Source organism: Typha latifolia, chromosome 1, assembly GCF_019914945.1.
Source record: "Typha latifolia isolate L0001 chromosome 1, TyphaL0001v2, whole genome shotgun sequence".
Classification (NCBI taxonomy): domain Eukaryota; kingdom Viridiplantae; phylum Streptophyta; class Magnoliopsida; order Poales; family Typhaceae; genus Typha; species Typha latifolia.
In genome coordinates this window covers 5,677,467-5,702,868 of record NC_133086.1, presented here as the reverse complement: position 1 = coordinate 5,702,868, position 25,402 = coordinate 5,677,467, and the positions used below count along the sequence as shown (strand labels likewise).

The window sequence follows — 25,402 nt, the reverse complement described above, 5'->3', positions numbered from 1 at the left end:
GATATTTTTGTTTATAAAAAATAAAAAATAGAGGGAATTTAGTCTTTCACTCAATTTTGAAATATTTTGGATAGAAAATTTAACAGTCTCACTTTAGTTGTAAGTACAAAGACTAATTTAAACTTTTTTAAAGTATAATAAGTAAAGTAATTTTTGGCATAAGTATAGGAGGTAAAATGTATATTTATCCTTACTAAAATAGGTGATGGGATAAAAATATAAATAATTTTAGTTTAGGGTGCAAATCGCTCAAAAAGTAACCTAAAGTGTATCAATACAGAATCCATAAGTTTTGAAGAGAATATACACAAATATGAAGTTTAAGAGGTGTATATACGAGCCGGCCTTTTCCATTACCAAACCCATCACCTCCATCTCTTCCTTTCCCGTCCATTCCATTTTAATTCCCTCCTCGCTTTGTTCTCTCGCCATGGATTCCGTTCCCTCGCCTTCCAAACCTTCTCCCTCATGCACTACCTCGCTTGTTTGATGAAATTCCCCTTGAGAACACTGTATGTGCAAATGCACTCCAAGATTCATGGCTTGTGTTTGGATGCTGATGGGTTCACATATCTGCCATTTTAAGCATTTGCGCTGAATTACCTGCTGCTTCTTTCGGCATGCAAGCGCATGCTTATCTAATTCGTAAGATTGAGAGTGACGATGCGTTTCCTCTTGAGCTCACTGGTTGAGATGTATGGTAAGTGCGGCCTTTCTGGTAAGGCAAGGCTAGTGTTTGAGTCAGCATGGAGCACAGTTAGGAAGGGAGGCATCATCTTGTGGTCGGAATGGATGGTTTGATGATGTGATTAAAGCATATGAGGAGATGCTAGCTGAAGGAACTAGGCCGGATGAGATTGCAGTGTTAGTAGTCCTCTCAGCATGCTGCCACTCAGGCGAATTTGTCAAAGGTCTTCGCTACTTTGAATCGGCTATGATTGATTACAGAGTTGTTATTGGGTCTGAGCATTATGGCTGTGTTGTTGACATGCTTTGCAGGGCAGGGGAATTGGAGAAGGCATTGAAGTTTGCCAACGAGATGGTGTTGGACAAAGGTAGTTGTGGGAGCAGTGGCTTGAGTGTTACCGTGTTGGGTACTTTGCTAAGTGCTTGCAGACTTAATGGTAATGTTGATATTGGAAAGCTTGCTGCTGAGAAGGCTATTGAATTGTATCCTGGTAATGTGGGAATCTACATTGATTTATCCAATTTGTATGCCAGGGTTGGTAAGTGGGATGACTTAGGAAAACTAAGAGAAGTGATGAAAGAGAAGCAATTGGGGAAAGATGTGGGATCTAGCAGGTTGGAGTAAATGAACTCAATAATTCCAACAATAATATTTATCTATTTCACATACCAATTGGTTGTAGTAGTATTTCTGTCGCTTTGTATAAGATATTATCCTCTGTATTATCTGCAAATAAGAAGATATTTCCTGCAGAGAAGTAAGGCAGTTTTATTGTGTTCTTCAAACAAACAAAGTTTGTCTAACAAGAGACTTATTTCATGGAGATGGTAACTTGCAGAAGCTAGGGATATAGTTCTTAAGCTAAAATTTCATTCAGATCTGTGGGTTGTGAGTCAGTGTCCTTGGCCTTCTCCAGCTCTTCTGGCTGTTGCTCCAGTTTAGCCAGCTTCTTGAGCTTGGCAAGCTCCAAATGTCGGCCCATCACCCTCCTGTACACCTCAGTGAAGGTGATGGGCTCATCCAGCACTGGCTTCTCACCCTCCCTGATTGCCAATGGGTACACAATCGCATCCGGTGCCGGATTCTGAAACGTTGCGATTGACAACCGGCTGCAGTTTGAGTTCACCACCGCCTGATGGTCCGCATTCTTGAAACGGCCGTTACTCAGATACTGGTAAAAAAAAAAACATAGATCAAAACATATTAACTGCAAATATCTGTAATTCGTGAACTGCTAGTGTTTGGCTCAACAAATAAATAAGCCAAATATGAGCAATACATTTCGATTATTTCTTTATGTTATATTAGTGTACATATCTGATGTATTAGATTTTATTGTAGTCATTAGCTTTTAATCTAATATCTGTATTGCTTTTGTTGAAATTCGATGGACTAATTCCAACTGCTGAATGAGCTTTGTAAGATATAAAACTCTTGAATGCAGTATAAATAATTCTAACTCTAGCTTGTAGCAGCAGAATTCTAACTTTAGCTCGTATTTGGCTCGTTTAGCTAGAATAAAAAAGTAACCTTATTACTTACGTGACCATGATCCCCGAGGTTAACCACGAATGCCCCCTCGATTGGCTGAACGGTGATCCACGTCTTCCCGCCGTCCTTGGTGGCCTGGAGGCCGCCGACTTGGTCTTGCAGCAGGAGTGTGATCGTCCCAGGATCTGTGTGGCGTTTCAGGCCAAGGGTGAGGTCTGGCTCAGGGCATTTGGGATAGAAGTTAACCACAATTTTCTGATCCATGTCAACACAAGCCTTGGTGAGTGCCTCAGTTTCAAGGCCCATGGCCTCAGACAACACACCCAAGAGCTTGCAAGCCAGACCCATGAGATTCTCACTGTATGACTCAACCACTCTTCTCCACCCTTCAGGCTTTTCTGGCCACCTTGAGTAATCCCTAGCCTTTATTGGGTATGAGAAGTAGGTCATAATCTCCCTCCAGTCTTGCACTGCTTCTCCCTGCACAAAGATTTTTATTTTTATTTTTTTAATGCAATTGACTAGTCTTTACAGTTCCACACCACAAGCAGCCAAGCTTCAATCATTTTTTATACTCCAAAGTTCATATATTCTCACTAGAATTTATAACCAGATTACACGATCAATCTCAGCTTAATTTAAAAGAGTATTATTTTCCTATTTATACATGAGTAATAATATTCAGTTATGAAAAGCAATCTTTTTTCTCCATTGATCAATATCTTTACAGCAATTAATGAAACGAAAATTTACCAGACAAAAACGAATATACAACTAGATCTCCTCCTAGATTGAGGGTAAAATGTGAATTTAATTTTTTTCCTTCCAAACAAAGTTGCACTTAGAAATATATATATAAAGCACCGGCATTCCCAAAAATCTAACTACTTACAACAGCTTAGGCCTCATTTATTTTTAGATGTGTATGGTTTAAAATTTAATTTTGATAAAAAAATATATTTATATTTTAAAATAAAAATATTATGATACTTAGATATATTTTAGAATAAAAAAAAATATATTCTTTTAAAGTGAAAAGAAGGCTTAAGATTTGGACTTTTGATGGTCGGACTCTTACCTTTTATCCTTTTAGTTTCCTAAAAACACGCTCTAAAGTTAGTCAAAATTAGGTAAACTTTTAATTTAGAAACTGTTAAAGCAAATAAATGGAAAACGTAAACGTTAATTAAAGCCCACAGTACAAGGTTTGTCTTTTATCTGGGACCCATAACGTATGATTGACGGCAATTTTTTTATCAAAAAAATAAAGTAAAATTTTCATTCTTAAATTTAAAAGAAAAATAAAATAAAATAACGTACCTGAAGGTGACTGGATACGAAGAACCCCCCCTTCTTTCTTCCGGACATATCGAACCGGAGTTTCTCCTCCGGCGGCAGTGCGAAGAACTCCCTGGCAAGCCTCGTCATCTCGGCGACTAAGCCGGCGTCGACCCCGTGGTCCACCACCTGGAACACCCCCCAGTCCTCGCACGCCGCCACGATCTCCTGGCAGATGTCCGCCCTCCGCCGCCCCTCGTCGATCCCCGCCAGTGATATCACCGGGATGGCGTTGCTGAACTGGTTATACGCCACCGTCGGCCGCTCGTCTTTGTCCCGGACGAAGCTCGCCCGCAGCGTCTTCTCCTCGGAGACCGTCGGCAGGAACGGTGTAGCTGCCTGCGCCATTAGACTTCTTTCTTTTGGAGGTGTAGTAAGCCAGCAATGGCACAAATGGTATCATACTTTATATATATAGTGTTGGCTGACATTTTAGACCGTCAGTAGCAACGGCAAGTCAACCACTACTAATGCAAAAATATGCGTTTAAAGTCCATCACGTGCCTGATGGGCTGACAAATTTCTACCGAGTAAGGATGGAAGGAAAAGTCGTAAGTTGAAAGTAAAAAACAAAGAAAGAAAAAATCCCCCCCACAAAAAAAGAGGGACTTGTTTGTAAATTTTTATATTTATTAAACCTTAGGTAGAAAAAGAAAGAAAAAGAAAGATACAAAATGGACGGCTGTGGTTGCGCGAGGAGTGCTCGATTAAGGTGTTTTGTAAAAAGATAGGCGTTGGATTTGTACGTGTTTTCTTGGAGTGCCACGTTGAATATCTACTTCGTGGTGAGGGTTTTGTGGATGGTTAGAAGAGTTTATGAAGGGGATTGGCTTAATTGCATGTCATCTAGAATGTTGGGTTGGTTAGAGGTTTGTCTGGTTGTGGAATTAAATTTTTTTTTTCTTTTTTTTTGTTTGATTGAAAAAGGAAGAAGAGTATATACTTATTATGTTATGTAAGAATAAAGTGTTTCATTTTACCTATAGACAAATATTAGATTAATTATATTTCAGGGATAATTTTATTTCAACCTTCTAAAATACCGCCCATTTTAGATACACATTTTGAACCTCTTTTTTTTTAAAAAAAAAAAACTATATCTAGATCTCTTTAAATTGTTTCCGTCAACACAGAGTAACTCTTATTTTTAATTTAATTTGCCTTCGATTGGTCGCTAAACCAGTTCTTTTTTTTTCTTTCTAAAATGTCCAGATTAATAAGATTTAAGGAAAATAATCTTGATAATATTTCAAAACTCTTGGTCTGGTTATTAATTTTTCAAGAGAAGCGGGAAATTCCCGCTGGTACAAGGTTCACTTGAAAGAAATTAGAGGAGCTTCTAAGTCATCCAATTAGAGGAGCTAGATATCTATTCCAACTCTAATAAGTAAAAGCTAACACAACCACAATACCATTTATTGCCTGCAATGATATCGCCAAATCAGACTGTAATAAAATTATGTGATCATATGGTTCAATATCATCTGTCCATGACTGCGCATCTCAATAAAGCTTTTAATAGTTGAATGAATATCAGGACTCATCTTAATGCATGAAATGTTACAACAGCCTGATGCCATGCATTAGGAATTGGCTATGTTTACACATCCAACAGTTTGTAGGAAAATTCAATGCGTTTCTTTTCCGGATGAATCAACCAGTCCTCAAGATGATATGGACTCCACTCTCTGTATCCACGATGTTGGCATGTTGCTAATCTCTCCGACTTTAAGAGCAAAGGTGGCTACTTCAAAAGGCCTCAGCATCTGGCCATGTCCAAAGCGGCCCCTCAGTGAGAAAAAGCATTAGAGCCATAATAAGCTGAAATGGCCTTTATAGATAGTCTCTTGGACTAATAAAATGTGTTATTTCAAAATAAAATTAATATTTAATATTTTAGACACAAGTCACTCGAGCAGAGCTAGCTCAATACTAGTGTGAGCCGAGCCGAGCAAAGCCCCTAGTAATCTCCATTTTGAGCCAAGCCGAGCAGAGATCGGCTCTCTTGAACTCGGCTAGTTTACACCCCTATTTCAAATATCTGCTCGTGGCATACGAATATGTTACGAATCCACTGCTCCATTTTAGACGTATAGAATACTATTGCTAATTCAGTTGTTTATGGGAAAGGGTCGCAGAGGTAAATGTAACTGGCACACTGTCATACAATTTTCCTTTAACCTGGTGGAATAAAACTTGTGCAAAGAGCACTCAATCCCAACATAAGTATGATGATCATGCTTGAAATGCCTAAGGAATATATTATGTATGCATTCTTACACATGGACAAAGCATTCATACTTGTTGACCCAAAGGAAATCTTTTGGCAAAAGAAATTGCACTCTAAGAAGTCGGAGAAGACCAAAGTTAAGACTGTTGCAGTTTCGTGATTAAAAAGTAGTTTTCTTACTTATGAATTTTAGTAGTTTATGGATTATTAAGTAGTTAGTTTGTTGCTAGAATAATCCTAAAGAATTCAAGTCTCGGATTCAGGCATTCGAATGGCCTAGCACGACGTTTGAACACCATAGCCAGAGGGTAGAAGAGCAATTTAGGTGTTCGAATAGCCCAGTCAAACATTCGAACCCATAGCTCAAGAGCAGAAGAGCAATTTAGGGGTTTGAACAACCCAGCTCGGTATTTGAACGTCGTATCCCAAGAGCAGAAGAGTAACTTAAATGTTCATACGGCTCAGCCTGGCGTTCGAATGCCATAGCCCGAGAGCAGAAGTTCAGCTTAGGCGAACACCGGACATCTATTGGAATGCCCGACGGATGGGTTATTTTGTATTAGGATTTATTCCTAACTAATTTCTAAGCAAATCACCCTTATACTCTAACGACCAAGGTTAATCTCCATTAACCTAACATGTTGCATAACTACCCCCACAACTTCCCTAAGACCTCTTACTTCCTTTCGCCCTATCTAAAATTCCACTCCGCCACTATCATCACCTCCACAACAACCTCCTTTCCCTTTGAACTACTGAGCTACCTATAAAAAGTAGATCAATCCGAACCAAAAGGCCCACCCAAGCCTATCTATCATTTCTCCTTCTGAGTTCGGTAGTGACTGGGATCGGATTGCAACAAAGATGCATGTGTACACAAGGAAAAGAAAAGAAGAAGAAGAAGCAAAGTAAACAACAGGTAAAGAAATATTCGGGACTGCACTGGCTAAGATGGGTGTGTAGCAAATACCAAAAACAGTAATGGAGGGTCAAGGTGCTTAAATAAGAATTGAAGGTCTGAGTGAAGGCCAGGCTTACATTGAGAAAGGCATCAAACATAACAGTTTGAAACATTTAACCAAAATAATTTAACTGCTAGATAAATGCTAATGCAAACCCTTAGCGTAACTTCAATAGATTGCAAAAAATGCAAATTTCTGCTGAGATAGTTATCCGACTTGTAGTGGATAACTTGGCCAACTTATCTAGTATTAACTATGACTTTTCAACACATATCTAATACCCATTTGGAATGCACATCCAACAGGTTAAAAAACATATTATCCAGATACAATTAAGGAAGTGGATTTACTGAAAAAAAAATCCAAAGGTTAAATTGTTGAGAAAATATCAGTTATAAGATCTTCATATACTTGGGATCCTCGATCTATGTGGTTTCTCCTGATAAATTTGCCATCTAGTGCAGCAATTATTTTGGTTTCTCTTTTTGAGCTAGAGGTGCCAACATTCCTGTCAAGGATGCAAGAAATACAAAGTACAATATCATTGCATTTGCTCTTCTAAATTCTAATATTTCAATCCAACACATAAATCTACTATAGCAGCCACCTTTTACCTTTCGAGATTAAAACTCTTACTTGGAAAGCTAGATGGTACCTACAACAACCACCACCAAGCCTTTAATCTTGTCAAATATTCTGGTTCGGCTATATGGATTATTTTTCTCCTTTCATATCTATTTAGTGCACGATTTGTGCCAAAATCAAGCTTTATACGATCCATTTTCATAATTTTAATGTTTAAGCTACGTAATTTTAATGTTTATTTGTAAATCGAATCGTATAATTTACCAAATATGTACAAAAAATATCTTATTATTAGGTATGTTAGTTAAACTTAATCAAACCCCTCAATTAAGATAACTATACTAGAACGATCATGAAAATACATTTGGCTAAATTATACTTAACTAACATATCTTAAGAATATTTTAGTCATTTAAAAAATAAATAAATTTGACAGAATATTCTCATCTGCCCGCCCACCAACAAATCTAACCTAAGGTACTTTTTGCATATTTTCGCTAAATCGTAAGATTTGATTTATAAATACTAAAAATATAGGGCATAAATTATAATTTTATTAAAATACAAAGTGTTATATGCAAATTTTCCTTAATTTTATTATATATACATATAGTTATTTATAAATTAGGCTTTATTGAGCTAAGCCTAATCTGGCTTGTGCTCAAGCTCGGCTTGAGATTAAATTTAAGCTTGCTCATTTTATATAGAAAAATTTACATATAATGTCATGCCTTTTAACAAAATTACAATTTATATCCTACATTTTTACTATTTGCAAATCGAGCTCTATGATTTATCAAATATGTGTAGAAAATACGCTACTGTTAAATTTATTAGTTAAACTTAACTAAACATTTAAATTAAGTTAACTATATTAAAAAGATTATGAAAATACTCTCAATCAACTTATACTTACCCAACCTATACTAACTAAATCCAACTCAACAACCTACATGGGTTACTGCTTTCTTTCCTAATCTTTACGGTTGGATTTGTGTCCGGCTACTGTTAACTGTTATCTATGATGGTGATGTATACTTTATAAATAACAAATGGATAGTGCAAGGGCAAGAGTGGTATTTCCTTTTTAATTATCTATTTTAAATAATAAAAATTATTTTTATTTTTACTTCTTGTACCGTGTTCACTCTAACCCTGACATTACACTGTCTGAACATCAAAGCCAACTCTTTTAGTTGTCTAAGAATCTAGAATTTAAATAGACTAAATTGTCCTTAAGAGACATCGAGATTATTTGGATATAGTTCGTTTGAGGGGGTTGTAGTCTTTATTGACTAAGAAACACTAAGATTTGGGCTAATTGGTTGTTAGACTAATGTTGCACTATTGCTGAACAATTGTAATATTATGGGTGGACAGAACCACTTGTTATAGCCTTCTTTGACTTCAGAAGAAGCCAATCAACCACTTGAAACCCTCCTTAACTAGTGAAATAGTTTTGCTGTTTGAGGAACCAATGAGAGTTTATTTTAAATGGAAGTTGCAAGAGATAGCAGCTCACTCCACCCTTTGTATGTGCAAGAATTTTGGACAGTAGAACAACCCACCTTTATCTTGGACATTCTCTTGTCCATTTCATACCTCCAACATATATTACATTCATCTTTGTATAAGGCCACATGTCCTTCGTTGTAAAGGGCTATAATTTCTGTGTATTAGAGGCTTGTAATAAACTTGTATGAGCTGAAAGTTGATGAATAGAAGAGAAAGTTTTATTCTAATTCCTATTGCCTTTTTTTCTTTTCTTTATCACTACCGTACTCAAATTTGGGATAAGACTAATTCTATCTTGTGAAGAAGATAGTTAGGGGTGTAAGTGAGCTAAATCTAAGCCAACTCAAGTCAAGCTCGAGCCTATCCTAAATTTGATTATGAGCTTGATTGGAGGACGAGGAGGCGGCAATGGCTTGCCGATGGAGTAGGAGGATGCAAAGGCTGCTGGAGGAGGCCGAACGAGGACGTCAACAGTGGAGGAGGTTGGGTTTGTTAGGAAGAATATTATTAGATTTAGGGTTAGATTGAGATAAGAGCCATTAGATAAAAAATATAATAGTTATAAAAATATTTCTATAACGTAAAATTAATATATATATATATATATATTTATTTATTAGAAAAAATGAACTTACTTGAATACTTAAATATGCTATAATATCAATTCAAAAAAATATAATAAATACTTTAGGAGATATAATCTATCACACGCTATCAATAATAATACATAAAAAATAAAATGTAAAAAAGATAATTAGATCAAAAAGTACTCTTCAAAGTGTTGTAGTAGTTTGTCAAAAACAAATATATTACACGTATATTATTGGTTGGATTTGTTAGCTTTCATATCTGAATGAAATGCTATAGAAATAGGACCCTTTCTTTTTCTTTCTTTCTTTCTTTGTGTTGGCTTGTTTGTACTACTTATAGATTTGGCATAAATTATTGAGCAAATGTCGTAGTACAGGCGTACTGCGTACAGCTCAAAAGGAGAGTGATCATCTCATGCCACCAACCTTTTGAGTTCTTCTATCTTACTGTTGGAGCACTTCTCTTACGCCCTAATTATATAAGACCCACAGTTTTTGAGGTTATACTTTAAAATAAATCTTCTGCCAACTTTGCCAGGTGAGGATTCAGCAATAATAATTTTCTCTTTCATAGGATATTTTTTTCCATACGAGGACGAGTTTCCTCTTCTCTCATCTCCCAACTTGAGTGACTTGAGTGGCTAGGGAAGGAGAGTGACAGAGGCATTCCCTATTTTATTATTCTTCTTCCTTCTATCTATCTATCTATTATTATTATTATTATTATCTTTTATCTTCTTCGTCTAATTCCTTGTCTGCTATGTCTTCCTCTCTTACTCATTATCCAACTTCGCTTGCTCTGCGGACCTATCATGATGCCTTCATAGTTCCTATCTCGCCGCTCTTTCCTCGCCACATCAACCTCCCTCCTCTTCGGTTGTTATAAGACCTTAAATATTGTTTTGGTGGTCGTTGGGCTGTTATTTTCCTTTAGTGTTTTTTGTCGTGGTCAAAGTTGCTACAATGCTTTTAAGATCTATGACCATCGCGATGATGTTATAGTTAGTTGTTCAACTATAATTGTGTATTTTAGATGTTATTTTATTTAGATTTTGTATGCCCTCTGGACTAGATTCTTGTTGATGTTCTTTTTTTTTTTTTGTTGAAGTAAAGAGCTGGGTTCAGCTATTTATTAATTTTCGCCGCCACGTGTCAGTGTCGGCGGTTAAAACCTTACAAAGTTCCGGTGGAGCGTCGCTAGGCGCTCCACGGGCAAAGGTCCCGAGGCCACACCGGCCCCGACCGCTGCCCGCCCGCCGCCCGCCGAGTTGGCTTCTCCCCCGGCGTGGGATAATCGGACCTCGCCAACGCCGTTGGCGAGCTCGGCACATTCGCGCGCGCCGGGTTGCGGACCCGCCATGGCCCGAGCTCCGACTGCTGCACGCTTCTGATGGCCTCGGTGCAGTCCGACTCTATCTCTAGCCGAGAGCCTCTTCTCGCCATCTTCAACGCCAGTCTGATGGCCCAGATTTCCGTTTGTAGCGCCGAGGTACCCGGCACGGTTCCCATCCCGCTTTGAAGGAACTTCCCGTCCGAACTCGAAATATGGCCGCCGCTCCGCCTTGGTATGCGCCAGCTTTCGGTGCTCCGTCCGTGTTGGCTTTGATCCAGCCCCGTCTCGGCGGTACCCAGTGCTTCCTTATCTTCCTAGGTTTCGGGTTCTTCTGTTTGCTTCTGCTACGGTACTCCTCCGCCATTTCGACCGCAGCCCGGGTACCTCGGCGCTATATAGTTTCAACATATCTTCCGTTTCATATATATATATATATATCTCTCTCTATATATATATATCAAACTTAATTAATGAAATTAATCAATTCTATTTTCAAAGTATCATAAAAAAAATGCTTACGTTGTACGAGTGAAATCACAGAGAATATTATTAAATTCTCACTTCACCAGATTACTCCGTTGAAAACTAATTGGAGTACCTATCACAAAATCCAACTAATCCAATAAAAATTTCACCGGCATTGAACAAATGGGATGCCTTTTTTGACTGGGATTCAGCTTGGTATGGTTTGTGAATCACATTGATTTGAATTGTAAATAGTTATAAAGACCAAGTCAACTGGGAGCTGAGCAATAACCCAGAACACCTCTTGGCTTTGTCAATACGCAATCAAGCTTGCCCATTTGCCATCTAGTTGAAAATTTGGAACTGGAACCACTTCTGGGTTTTTTGATTGGAATATGGAACTTGTTCTAAGTTGCATGTTGAGATTCTAAAAAAAAAAAAAACAATTTTAATCGTAGAATTTTCTTTTATTATCTAAAAAAAACACCATGACATTAATCTACTTAATCAACAGTTAATGCATAGTCAACATATACAACTTCATTAAGAGGGTATTTTAATTTACTCTGTAAAATAATTATAAACCCCCTATTTATTCGGAAGCGGTTGGGTTTAGATTAATCTCGATTTATTTTTAAAGCAATAAAAGCAGAACAAATGGCGTTTATTTTTATAAAAAGGAAAGTGCCTGCATGCTTCTCGACAAATAGGAACTTAAATTTTGAAACTGACTTGTGACCATTGAGAAGAGACAAGTTTAAGTAGCAGACAGAGAGACAGATAACAAGTCATAAATGGGGTGATTAGGTCAAGGATTTGGTCATCACTTTCCAGTCCCAAAGGCTTTCTTTGGAAGTCGAAGAAAGTGACCTCTGCTCTTGTCCTCAATCTAACTTACCACCTTCAATCCCATTGGATTCCAATACTATTCAAACTTCTCCTAAAGCAGGTAACTTTTATGCTCGGTTAGTGAAATTTTCTTTTAAAATAAATAAATTATGAGCACGTAGACTAATTCATATGGTAGATAAAAAAAAGTTTTGGGCGACTTCTATGAAATGGATGTGTGGAAATATTAAAGATACCTCTTTTAGGTTATATTATAATGTGAACTTTTCATTAATGTGTTATGCCGAACTGGTCCACAACCACTTGGGTTAGTGGTGGATTGGACTTTTTATTCGTATTTTTTCTAAAAGAATTTGTGCTTATACTTTTTATTTTTATTTTGAGCATGGTTATTATTGTTGGATGTGTGCAACCTCTGTTGCCTTAAGCTTGTTTAAGAGTAGTTTAACTAACAACTAAATTGAGCTCATGAATTTTGGCTAGCCTGGCATGAGCTGTTCAAATCGTAGGAAGTTGGTATCCATACCTGCGAAGAAGAAAAAAAAACCTTTGTCTAGTTATTTATCCAAGTATTTTGATTACTTATCCGTGTAGATATCGGAGGTACAAGGAATAAGTCAGCAGCGTGTGCGTGACATAGCGCTGCCTCAAAGTTGGAAAACAACGATAAAGTGGGTCTTATTCGGGGATAATTCCAAGAATAGCGGGTAAAACCAAATGGCAGCGTCAAGGGGAGAGACATATTCCTATTTCTTCTTCAAACCTAGTAATAATTTTTGTGGGGAGTTTACCCCTTCTCTTTCTCTGTCTACCGAGAAAGTTCCCTCCTTTGACCAGTCCCCCTCATTTCCCACTATCTTCCTGAATCCTTCGCTCCCCCTTCTCTACTCTCTTTCAAAAGAGAGACCCACCTCTCTCCTCTGCCTGTTTCCTTCCTGTATAAAGTTTTGCATACCACCTGTTTGCTTGATTGCCGTTTCCATCTCCCACATCGAGATTGGAGCAGCGGAAAGATGGGTGCTTGCCTTTCCAGCGCCACCAAGGTGAGCGGAGCAAGCAGCAGGAATAGCAACACTGCCGGTGCGCCCAACCGATGGAATAGCCGTAGCCAGGAGCTGCGTCGGAAGCCCCGGGAGGAGGCGAGAGAGCAATTGGAGCAGCAGCAGCAGAGGGAGAAGGGGCATAGGAGGAGGCCGAGCGGGTTGGTGCCGTGCGGTAAGAGGACCGACTTCGGCTATGCGAGGGATTTCGAGAGCAGGTATTCGACTGGTAAGCTCCTCGGGCATGGGCAGTTCGGGTACACCTTCGTTGCCACCGATAAGACCAATGGGGAAAGAGTGGCTGTGAAGAGGATTGATAAGAAAAAGGTAATTCTCGTCGTAGGTTCTTCTTTTGCAGAAAGTTTCGATCTTTTAGGATCCTGGTGGTTTCGTTCGGATAATTTTAGATATCTTCGTGTTGTCAGGCCGGTTGATCTATTTAGGGAATATAGATGTAGGTTTTTAGTCTTTCAATTCTCATGCGTTTAGATCCCCAGAGAAGTGGGAAGAGTTGTCACACAAGATATCGAATTAAGGTCAATATTAGAAGTGGTTTCCCTGTATTCGTCTATGTCTTCATATTTGGTCGAATCAACAACCCTGATATGTACGTCTGTCCACTGATTGGGATAACTGCTCTTCCTTTTCCGGACTTCTCATACAAAAGGTTACCTGATTTTATTGGAAATCCTTCGTCAAGTTTCAAATTAAAGGGTTTCATTAATGATTTTCTCACTGATTAGTGATTACTATCTCATGCTATGGATTCAATCCCATTTATCCAGATGATGAGGTGAAACTTGGGATGGGTGATATTAGATATTAAGACACTCATTTGATAGATGACAGTCCTAAAGTTTGCACAAGAAGAGATTCCCAATTTTTGTGTCCTCCCCAAAGTAACTCGAGTACCTATCAATTATCATTGGAAAGTGCATTAAAACATAATTAATTTACCTATCATCGGAAAGTGGTTACCTATCAGCTTTGTAAGAGAAAGGAAAAACTAGGCATAACATGATGATAGCATTATAACACATAGTATATTCAATATATTTACTTGGTTTGAGGATAAGGCTTGCCTCTTGCATCCAAGAGTTCACAGGTTCAAGTTATGTTATAGTTTATTCAGAAATGAGTGAAAGACTACATACTTGGATGCCTTTTTATAGTTCAACAAACTAATCATGATTCATTAACAACATGAACGTATAGGCTACAGGGAAGACGGAAACATAACGTTGGACTAAGCAAAATAGAATAGAGAAAGAAGCATTAGATGGGAATATGGCTGTGAAGCACGTGTGTGTTATATTTGGAGTTCCTAAATGCAACTACGGATTGGATATAGATGTTTCTCTATGACAAATTGATTTAAAGTTAGCGCATGTAACTTATCAATTGCTTTAAAAGCTTAAGCTGTTTGATAATAATAATTTTTTTCCTATAGTAATGCTTCTTATCACTTATGGGCTTGAGACATTTTGATGGGCAAAAAGAATGAACTTGACTTAAATGAACATATATTTATATTTTAAACCACAGATAGTTCTGATAGCATTCAAACTCGAGATTGCAGCTCCGGTATCATGTTAATTTATCAATTGTTCCAAAAACCTAAGCTGTTAGATAATAATAATTTAAAATTTTGTTGTATTATTAACAACGTAATTATTTTGTTGGTGATGATTATTTCTTGTATGACATTTTTAGCTTAAGTAAATACTGCTTCTCATGTAAACCTCTCACTCACATTTAATTTTCATCAAAATTTAAGGGCAAACTGATTTTTTTGTTTATAAAGAAACAAATAGTAATGTCAAATGGGTGTGAATTATATATTGATTTGATTCACAGCCATTGAGAAGCATCTTGCTCTCGGTAAGTCCCGCAATATTATATTAGCATATGAGAAGAGGAATTAATCCTCAACTTTTAACTCATTCTAGTAAACTTAATTCGTACGACATTAGAAGGTGTTAATTAAATTATGTTTCATAGTTTGGATGGAATAAAAAATAAAAGAAACCAAGAACATCTAGCTATATTCAGATAATCAAGGACATTCTAATAGTAGCATTGATTTGTTGAATGGTTATTTTAGCTGCAACAACATTTCTTCAATCATTATTTTAATTACTGTATATTGTGAACATTATAGTTAACATTTAGTGTGCACTACTCAATTGTTCTCTTTGCTTATTCAATTTTCAGTATTTGCCCAAAATGTGAGTTTTTAAAAAATGCTATACAGATGATTCTTCCTGATGCTGTTGAGGATGTAAAGCGAGAAGTAAAGATACTTCAAGCACTTGAAGGTCATGAGAATGTTGTCCACTTCTATAATGCATTTGAAGATGATTCTTATGTGTATATCGTCATGGAGTAAGTATTCCCAAATTGATTTTATATATATATATATATATCAGAATGCCACATTAAAATAGCATCTTCTAGTGATATCCTAAGTTCTTAGTTAGAGCTGCTTTTATTATGGTTGCCGTATATTCATGATGTCATATTTGCTATCATGAAAAAGCATCAATTAGTGTCTCGACACTCCAACGCTCAAATTTAGAGTTGGAGCAACATAATACTATATCTAATATTATATCTATCGGATTTTTCTGACCAAGGTTCCGAAAATCGGTATCAGAATCGGGATCGGTCGTTAGAAAAAAATAATATGTATCAGTCGTATCGGCTGTATCAATTGTATTAGCCGTCTATATCGGATTAGACTATTTTTAATTACGTAAAAGTTTAAATATTTTTAACATGTAGAAAGTTTCTAAAAATTTATAAAAAATAATAGAAAAATAAGAAAAAAATAATCACATATGAAGCCTAAAAAGTATAGAAAAAAAACTCACTTAAAACTATAACGAATTCCAACTTAAATTTAATAATTTTTTATACTCGTAAATTACTATTGCAAAAATAACAGAAATGAGAGAGCTATAGCAATAAGAAAAGATGATTACAAGTGGGTGAGAAAGAGGGAAAAGACTAATGAGAAAAAAAAAATCTTATCCGAGTTCACTAAAGTGTGGAGTAGCTGGAGGGGCTTATCGGATTAGCCGCTGAATGAGTTCGGTGAATTGTGAGGGTGAGAGGAGAGTGTGTGAAAGATAAAGGGTAAAAATTGAAAAAAGAAAAACAATTGAGGACATTAATCTTAAAAGAATTTAGTTTTGACCGATATTACTGAGTTTCGGTCAATCCCAGACTGGTTTTAGTTTCGGATTGGGATGGCTAATTTTGAGATCCATGCTTCTGAGTCACACATATATTCTTTGTATCCCTGAAATGATGTTTATTAAAAGCTAACTGTATTTCACACCTTATCATTTTTACCCTAAACTAAGAAACTTCATTATCAAATTCAAACATTTTCATTGGAATTATATACCTTCTCTTAGTTGAGCATGTTGGACAAATATATAGAATGGCATCTTGTGCTTCGGGTCGCTTGGTTATTGGTTCAATAGGTGATTCACCCGGTTGGATTGCTGGTTTTTTTAATAATATTTAAATAATATATAGATAGTTCTACATAATTTTAAAAATAAAAAATATTTACAAAATTAGTATTATTATATGTATATCCCTCAAAATATATGTTATTTATATAGATACTTTTATGGTTACTTTTCAAATTAAATATTTTAATAGAAAAGGATAAAAATACCATTAATTAAGGGAAATACTTGAATAGTCAAATAAGAATATTTAAATCTTTTACATTTAAATTATTCGAATTTTAATAGAAGTTTACTTCAAAGGCTATTGATGCAAAATATAAGGATTTTAAAATGTAAACATACAAAAACTGTGTATTTTGAGCAATATACATGTAAATATGAAATTTAGAGGCACATACAAGCAAATAAGTGCCTTTTAAGGGTGTATGTGCAAAAAAGTAAACTAATGTTATAACACAAATATGTTATAAACTAAATATTTTGAAAATTTTAGTATTAAAATATCATTAGAATATAGAATAGAGTAATTAAATAACTTGGTCCAGCCGGTTTGCCAAAAAACAGCTAGGTTGCATGAGTCACTTGTTCAACCGCCGGGTTCGTCTGTTTTTACTGAATCAGTTGCTTATTCGGTATGATATTCCCATTTGGTAATATTTTGGTTGAAAATTAAGTGAGCTTATATCTTGCTTAGGCATGTTTCTAGATAGCTAGAACATAGAAGTTTGATTTTCTTTTGGCAAGTTACATTTAGTAATTATATTAGTAGTTTACTTTGATTCACTGTGTTTTTATTTTAAAATCAGTTTAAACTATCTGTCTTTAAGGATGTGGGTAATGTTTACTCTACTTTATCTGAACAGATTGTGTGAGGGTGGTGAACTACTGGATCGAATTTTGGCTAAGTAAGTTCAAGTAGCTTCTCCATTATCAGTATATTTAAATTTACATTTCTTCTATCTTATTACCAAAATGTGGTATATTCTTTTATAGTTGCTTTATCATGGATTTGCCGAATACCTTGTTTTGTCTTATTTTCTTGAATTTCCACCTTATTTTCTTGAACTTTCTTGATCTCTTCTTTTTATGCTTGGTGCAGTCAATTTAAATTTCTCTTGCTTTAGTTATTTCAGAACTTACTTAGATTTTACTGACTTGATCTCATGTTCACAGAAAGAACAGCCGCTACACTGAGAAAGATGCTGCAGTGGTAGTACGGCAGATGCTCAAAGTTGCAGCTAAGTGTCATTTGCATGGTTTAGTACATCGAGATATGAAGCCTGAGGTAGAAAGTGATCACCTTCAAGAACTCTGGTATTTTGCTTATAGATTTGGTATGTTCGATCATTTGTCAAGTTATGAAATAATATATCTAATTTCCTTCTCAGAACTTTCTTTTCAAATCAACTGATGAAGACTCACCTCTAAAGGCAACAGATTTTGGACTCTCTGACTTTATACAAGTAGGTTAGTGCTTGGAAGGCTGATTATGCTTATATTTTGTTCCATAAATGGTACATGTCTGAGAGTGGACATTCCCGTTGTTGGAAATATTTTTTTCCTGCTTGCTTAATTCTGTAGGAAACTAGGAATCATAATTTTAATTACTTTTGCAGGAAAAAAGTTCCATGATATTGTTGGTAGTGCCTACTATGTTGCCCCAGAAGTACTAAAACGTAAGTCTGGGCCTGAGTCTGATGTTTGGAGCATAGGAGTGATCACTTATATTTTGCTTTGCGGAAGACGTCCCTTTTGGGATAGAACTGAGGATGGAATATTCAAGGAGGTAATAACAAGTCTAATTTCTAAATGTTCTAATTTGGCTCTATTGGTGATCTCCTAAGATCTTAAATTTCTTTATCCTGTTTGTTGAGGTCATTAATTATCTAGCAAAAAGCAAGTCTGGCACTAAGGACTAGCATAGTATTTATTTACCAATCCTTTTTCGAACTACATTGATGATCTGATTGCATAGCATTTATTCTCCACTGGGCCTGCTACAGATGACGGTAAGTTAACCTGTTTAACCTTGCCTCAGCATCAATTCAAATTTAACCATAACCTCTTGATTGACAAGGACTAGAGCTGTCAAAATAGCTCGTTAGCTTGTGAACTCGGCTCAAGCTCTAAACGAGTTGAGTCAAGCTCAATAATAATTGAGCCGAGCTGAGCTACACTCAGGTCGCTCGAGCTCAGCTAGAATTAGCTCAATATTATATATATATATATATAATTCTATTTTATAATAGACACTAATATATTGTAGCATAGTTGGTTATTCAACTTCAGAAAAAAAGACGGGTTCGAATCCCATGTTTTACAATTTAAAAAGTTTGATTTTTTTAACATTAGTTGGGACACATTTAGTCCCACATCAGGAAACTAAGAAGTAAGAATTATCTTTATATCTACTCACGTCTTAAATAATCTAAACATTCTATCTAAGAAGTATATATTATAGAATTTTTTTTAAAAGTCGAGCCAACTCGAGCCGAGGCAAGCCAGCTTGTTACTTGGGCAACCCGAGCTCAAGCCCACATTAGCTGGAGCTCGGGCTCGAGCTAAGCTAGACATTTTTCAATTTCAAGCCAAGCCAAGTGAACCTCGGAGCACTCAAGCTCGACTCGTTTACACCCCTAGCCAGGATCGTTTGTATTGTTGGCCATCTACCACATGCCAAACTTCTGGATGTTTTTCCAAATATCATCTTATATCTGGTAGATGAATGCATGGCAGCATTTGGCCTTCTTGACTTGACATCAACGTTTTGAATGTTTGCCAGTAGTTGGAGGGATTGAGGCATTGAGCGCATATCCCATAATAAAGGCTGGTTCAGAATTATCTGAAATACTGTACTGGTTATCGTCTGATTTATGGATCATTGGACAAAGAATTGCTACACACGTTTTCCCGACTATGGCCTAATATATGATTAATGGGCATATTTAAGAAAATGTTTTTGAGGCTTTCTGTCCTGTTGTTAGTAAAATTATCTTGCTGGACTCATCAGGTGTGACTACCATTTTGTTTTCCTTAATGATTACTCCTGTCCCCTTCTCTCCTTTTTGAAGATCATTCCATTAGCAGTTTGTTCACTGGTTGATGCTATATTTTGTAACTTTGTATACTGTTATTCTCATTGTTAGTAGATCAAAACCATTTATTTCATTAGCTACTGTCAGTTGAGGAACCACAAATATACTAAGCTCTTACCTACTGATTTGCAGGTCTTAAAGAACAAGCCTGATTTCCGTAAAAAGCCATGGCCGAGCATAAGCATGAGCGCCAAAGATTTTGTTAAGAAGTTGTTGGTTAAAGATCATCGTGCTAGACTAACTGCTGCTCAAGCTTTGTGTATGTATCCAGTTTTCCCATTTCCAGGCTAGAAAATGCATATAATATACTTGCCAATTGTCCTTGAACATGAAAGAAAATAAAGCCACCTAATATTTAAAACTTGATAAATTAGATGTGACAATAGCTTTTTCAAAAAGGTTCCAAAAGGTGCCTTGCTCATTGATGCAGCCACATATAGTGTGCCAGTACTTGTATAAAGCACATATGCAGTGTAGAAAGAGTACATCTGATTAGTAATTTACTACTTTAAAGTTTAAATTAGACATACCTTTTGTTATATTAATATGCGATGACTAAGAAAGCAGACTCAATAAGATGTCAAGAGAATGACATATTTATCAATGCACATAAGTTTGTACGATAGTATTGTAACTTAACAAAAGTTGTGCTGAAGTTCCTAGTGGGCAAATGAAAACAAAAGTTGTGCTGAAATTCCTAGTGGACAAATGAAACTGAGAGATCGACTATTCTGAATTAATGAATAAGAAGAGGTGCAGATATGTAAATATGGCATTACACATTTAGGGTTTTATGTAACTTTGTGCATATTTTATGCCTTAGTCATAACTATATTTAGTTATAGTATAATATGCATAGACAGGCCTTGTTTTGCCTAAATTCTATACTGTACAGTCAGGGCTGCAAGAGTTTATGCAGGTGCCTAGGCATATTTAAATAAATGCTTTTCAGGCTTTCTGTCCTGTTGTTAGTGGAATCATCTTCCTGGACTCATCACTGTGATTGCCATTTTGTGATCTTTAATGATGACTCCTTTTTCTTTTTCTCTGCTTTTTGGATTTCCTTTCATTAGCAGTTTGTTCACTGCTTTTTGATGTTATTGGCAGCACATCCATGGGTGAGGGAAGGGGGAAGTGCATCAGAGATCCCGGTAGATATATCTGTTCTATCCAACATGCGTCGGTTTGTGAAGTACAGCCGTTTGAAGCAGTTTGCACTAAGGGTAAAAGAATGAACATGAAATTACCTGGCAACTTATTCTCTAAATCATTTTCCTGTGAGTTGGGACCTAATATGTATCATTATGACTAGCTCAGGCATTAGCAAGTACGCTTGATGATGAGGAGCTAGCAGATCTCAAGGACCAATTTGATGCAATTGATGTTGATAAGAATGGTTCAATAAGTCTTGAAGAAATGAGACATGTAAGTTTTTCTTGTGGTTCTTTGTTAACATTCCTAGTATTATATAGTCTTTCTTGTAGTTCTTTGTTCTTGTTACTTAGTGGAACCTTAGGTGTTTATTGTGAAACATGTTCCCTAAATGAGGTCTTTTTTGACCTGTTGAAGGTAGGAATTTGAGTTTATTGAGTTTCTATCCACTTTATAAAAGAATGAACTGTGAGGTCTCTCATAGCAAAAATATGATTTTTGCTTTGAAGAAATTGAAAAAGATGAGTTCTCTTTGTTTTTATAATGTTCGTCTTCTCTTGCTTCTTTCTGTGATATTCTGTGGAAAACGAGGCTGAACCTGCACTTGGGCCTATATGTCCTGATCCCGCTGCCATAAAGATGATAAATGTCCATCCTTTTTCCTATTCTTGATAGTTAAACACTGGTGTCCTGCAGAATTTCTGTAACTACCATCCATTATCACCCTACTTTTTGGAACTTCTTGCATCTTGAAATTGAACCATGCCGAACAATCTAAGCAGCAAAAGGTCTGGCCTCAACTCTCAATAGTTTGCATCTTAATTCACTGAGACCAAAGCCTGATGTCAAAATAGCACCTCTGTCCCTATCCTATGTTATCAGATCCTGTTTAGTCTAAAACTACATTTATTTATTGTTTTGATCTGTATTTGCTGTCTTTAAACCTCTTCTACTGATCCAGTCTCTTTTTACAAATGTCAATACATCAGACATTGGTATCAAAGCAATATTTTCCTATATCAATTTGTTCAACATTATCTCCTTGATTGAGGCTTTTGTTATGTTTTCTTTTGAATCAGTTGCCCAACTTCACTTGAGTCGCTGCTCTTATTTGTCTAGGAGTTCTATGTATTAACTTGCATAGCTAGTATTTCTACTCACTATGACTCATTGCCAGTTACCTAGTTCTGTTTTCCTTTCCTTTGCCAATAAGCTAGTGACCCGGAATTTCCCAAGTTAGTCATGCTTTGGATCAAGGACTTGTCATGCCGGTGGTGGTACGACACATAGCATATATATATATATATATTAAATTTTATTTCCATCAATTATTATTAAATGAAGTCTTTGATCCTCCTTATCATTTTACATTTAACTAGATATTAGTTATAATTATTGAACTATTATCAATTAATATTATGTGTTGAATAATTTTTATTAAAAATATATTAAGTGTGTGCCCGTGGCACTCAAGACCGTGCTGACCAGCATGTGCCGTGCCACCATCTATGGCATGGCATGTGCCACTGACACAACTATCGTTGGTTTGATATTGACATCTGTATGAGTTCAAGTATTATGGAGTTGGATGGTCATTACCACGTGATGCTTTGTTATATGGTTGGTAATGTTGCAGTCTGGCCCAGGAAGGGATGTAATCGCAATATTTCTGTACCTGACTGGTGTAGTTTATCCAAGATTTTATTGGTCAATGGATATTGCCAGCTTTAGGGTGAACTGGTTGGTCGAGAATTCATTGTGAAACAAGAAGGATTATCTGATGTTCTAATTTTTGTCCTTTGTAATGGGAGCTCTTTTATGATGCTGTTCTATTCTGCTAAACACACTATCCTCCTCAGCAAGTATCAATGCTAGCTTGGTTTCTACGGATCTTCCTAACTTATATACATGAAAAAAAAGGTTTAATCTTAAATGAATTTAGTCCTTCCACCTATAGTGAAGTGGGGTTTGCGAAGCTTGGAGGAAACAATGGGTCAAATGTTTAGTAGCTCAGGGCAGAATTTGGGCATCAATGAACTTTGTAGTTCTTCTCTTTTCCCTTTAGAACCGTATCCTACCTTTTCCTCATTTAACTGTGCAATTGGACACTCATTCCTCTTATCTTTTTTTTTTTTTTTTTTTTTTTCTGTGATAATGATATTCTTTGTCTGCTTGGCAAAAGATCTACATATCTGACACAAATAGCTGGGCCTCAAACTTTGTTGGTTGCTTTTGTTACAGAATTTTCTTCTTATTTTGATAAAAATTTGCAGGGAAAAGCTGATGAGAAGCCATCAAATGAATGATATTAAGTTCAAGCATTACATATTCTTTTTTCCTTTATAATTGTATAAAAAGTTAAGCATTGAAGTTAACTTTACTTCTACTTTAACGTGCTGACTTTGTGTGCCATACTGAACAGGCTCTAGCAAAAGATCTTCCTTGGAGATTAAAGGGTCCACGTGTTGTAGAGATAATTCAAGCAGTAAGTTGCTGACCTGTTTTACTTCCAGTCCAGTTATACTGAAGACACTATTATTCCATCCTAATTCATTACAAAGTTTTGTTGTTAACCTGGTCGACAATATCTAAACATTTGGTTGTACTTGTCATCCTAAGAAATATTACTCTTTCCCCAATCGAAGGTTATTGCTTTAAAAAAAAAAGAACTTCTGACAGTCATTCTTTTTCTTTCTACTGAAGAGCTAAAAGATATTCTTGGATATTTCATCCACGTTAATAGCAGCATAGCATATTACAACACTTCAGGATTAGATGAAAATATTTGAGAATATTTATATAACTATTAGCAAGACAGATCCTAGTATCCTATTTCCAGGAGATAATACAGTGACTCTTTGCCTTATTATTAGAACACAAACATTTAGAGTTAATTACAGACATGCTCACCAGTTTTTAAAGCTTAAGTTTTGAATAAGGTTAGGAAAAAGAAGAAAAGTAATGCAGTGGAGGCATACTTTCTGCAAATATTTCAAATTACTGGCAAGTATTATCCCGCACAGAATTACAATACATGAAGGGCATATGCCTCATTATAGTCATGTCAAGTTATTCTCTTATTAGATAGTGCTCATGCTGATGACTATTTCTTTCTAAATTATCAGATACCTACAATCTTCTTTGATTACTAACCCCACCATAGCACATGTCTGGGCCTATGAGGTCCTTTAACTCCACTCCCTTTTTTATTTTTATTTTTTTAGAATGTGTGATTTTAAACCAATGGCGTTTTATATGCATAATACTGAGACTTTACACGTGAGATTTGATACCTTGCATACCTGAAGGGTTATATGCAATGCCTTCGTAGGATTAGCTGTCCGAACTTCAAGAGGTAGCAACAAGATACTGTTTCCATAAAGTAATTTGAAATGTAGTAATTAACAAGATCTATGAAAGTAATAGAACATGGCGATCCATGATCATAGTCGTTCAATCTTTAAATGAATGATGTCAACAGCTGAAACTCTGGATATCTCAAATTTCTTTAAAATGCATATTTGTTAGGTCGTGGTGGTTCATTTTCAACTGGATCTGCTTTTGGTACAACATGCAAGCTTATCTTTGCAATTTAAAATGGTAAAAGTTTATTCCATCATGGCAGATTGACAGCAACACAGATGGTCTAGTGGACTTTCCGGAATTTGTTGCAGCAACTTTGCGTGTGCATCAGATGGAGCATGACTATGCAAAGTGGGAGTTACGGTGCCATGCTGCTTTCAGTAAATTTGATTTGGATGGAGATGGATATATCACGCCTGAGGAACTCAGAATGGTTGGTCATTTACTAGCTGTTAAGTTATAAATGTCCAGTTGGGTACTTCAATGTTTATTTCCAAGCATAATCCTATATTCCTATCTTCTAGAATAAAAAAGAATTAATTTGATGTGGAAATGAAACACATTTCCAGATTGTATGGAATTCTCTTCCAGATTATTTTATAATGACCATAAACATGTTAAGATAAAACACATTCTCATCCAGGTTTGTTTTGTCTGTGCAGCACACCGGGATGAAGGGTTCTATTGAGCCATTGTTGGAGGAGGCTGATATAGACAAAGATGGGAGAATAAGCTTACCTGAATTCCAAAAGCTCCTAAGAACAGCAAGCATGAGCAATCTTCCCAGTCCAACGGGAGTTAGAACTCCTCACAAAATATAGTAGTTAAGGAAGCTTCAGGCCCTCAGAAGAAAGGGAGTAAAAAGATTCATAGAGTGGTGGTGGTGCAGTTCTGATTTGTTTATTCTTTACCAGATCTTGTTGCGAATGCTGGAGTCCACTCAGTTCAGCTCAAGCTTCTACAAAAATAAAAAAAAATTCTTCCACTTTTTCTCTTTTGTTTTTCGATTTCAAGTGTGCAGTTTCATGATAGACACTCGTGGGCATAATGAAGGATCCAAGAAGACACTAGGAGCCTTCAGTAATTGTGAGGTTCATTTTTCTTATATTTTCTGTAGATATATACAGAATGTATAGGTTGCATCTGTCAATCCACACCAATGTAAGCTATGACTATATATTTGCTAATGTAAATTATGTTTAGAGTTCAACAATCATTATT

At 36.2% G+C, this 25,402-nt stretch overlaps 3 protein-coding genes across 3 annotated transcripts; 2 read left to right on the top strand and 1 right to left on the bottom strand.

The window, feature by feature from the left end:
- Nucleotides 1-663: 663 nt before the first annotated feature.
- On the top strand, nt 664-1,312 carry LOC140801635 (pentatricopeptide repeat-containing protein At4g33990-like). Its single transcript, XM_073156843.1, has 2 exons — nt 664-718; nt 816-1,312. The coding sequence occupies exons 1-2, from the start codon at nt 664-666 to the stop codon at nt 1,310-1,312; spliced, it is 552 nt and encodes a 183-aa protein (XP_073012944.1).
- A 119-nt stretch (nt 1,313-1,431) lies between these two features.
- LOC140785803 (flavanone 3-dioxygenase F3H1-like) lies at nt 1,432-3,959 on the bottom strand. The gene is made up of 3 exons (XM_073133863.1): nt 3,500-3,959; nt 2,231-2,659; nt 1,432-1,859 (listed from the first exon to the last, which is right to left on the bottom strand). The coding sequence occupies exons 1-3, from the start codon at nt 3,863-3,865 to the stop codon at nt 1,545-1,547; spliced, it is 1,110 nt and encodes a 369-aa protein (XP_072989964.1). The 5' UTR covers nt 3,866-3,959; the 3' UTR covers nt 1,432-1,544.
- Nucleotides 3,960-12,783: 8,824 nt separating this feature from the next.
- LOC140783821 (calcium-dependent protein kinase 4-like) lies at nt 12,784-25,397 on the top strand. Its single transcript, XM_073130895.1, has 12 exons — nt 12,784-13,413; nt 15,341-15,471; nt 17,435-17,476; nt 17,745-17,856; nt 17,960-18,038; nt 18,188-18,357; nt 19,799-19,925; nt 20,774-20,889; nt 20,984-21,091; nt 23,241-23,303; nt 24,444-24,614; nt 24,844-25,397. The coding sequence occupies exons 1-12, from the start codon at nt 13,060-13,062 to the stop codon at nt 25,000-25,002; spliced, it is 1,632 nt and encodes a 543-aa protein (XP_072986996.1). The 5' UTR covers nt 12,784-13,059; the 3' UTR covers nt 25,003-25,397.
- Nucleotides 25,398-25,402: the final 5 nt, after the last annotated feature.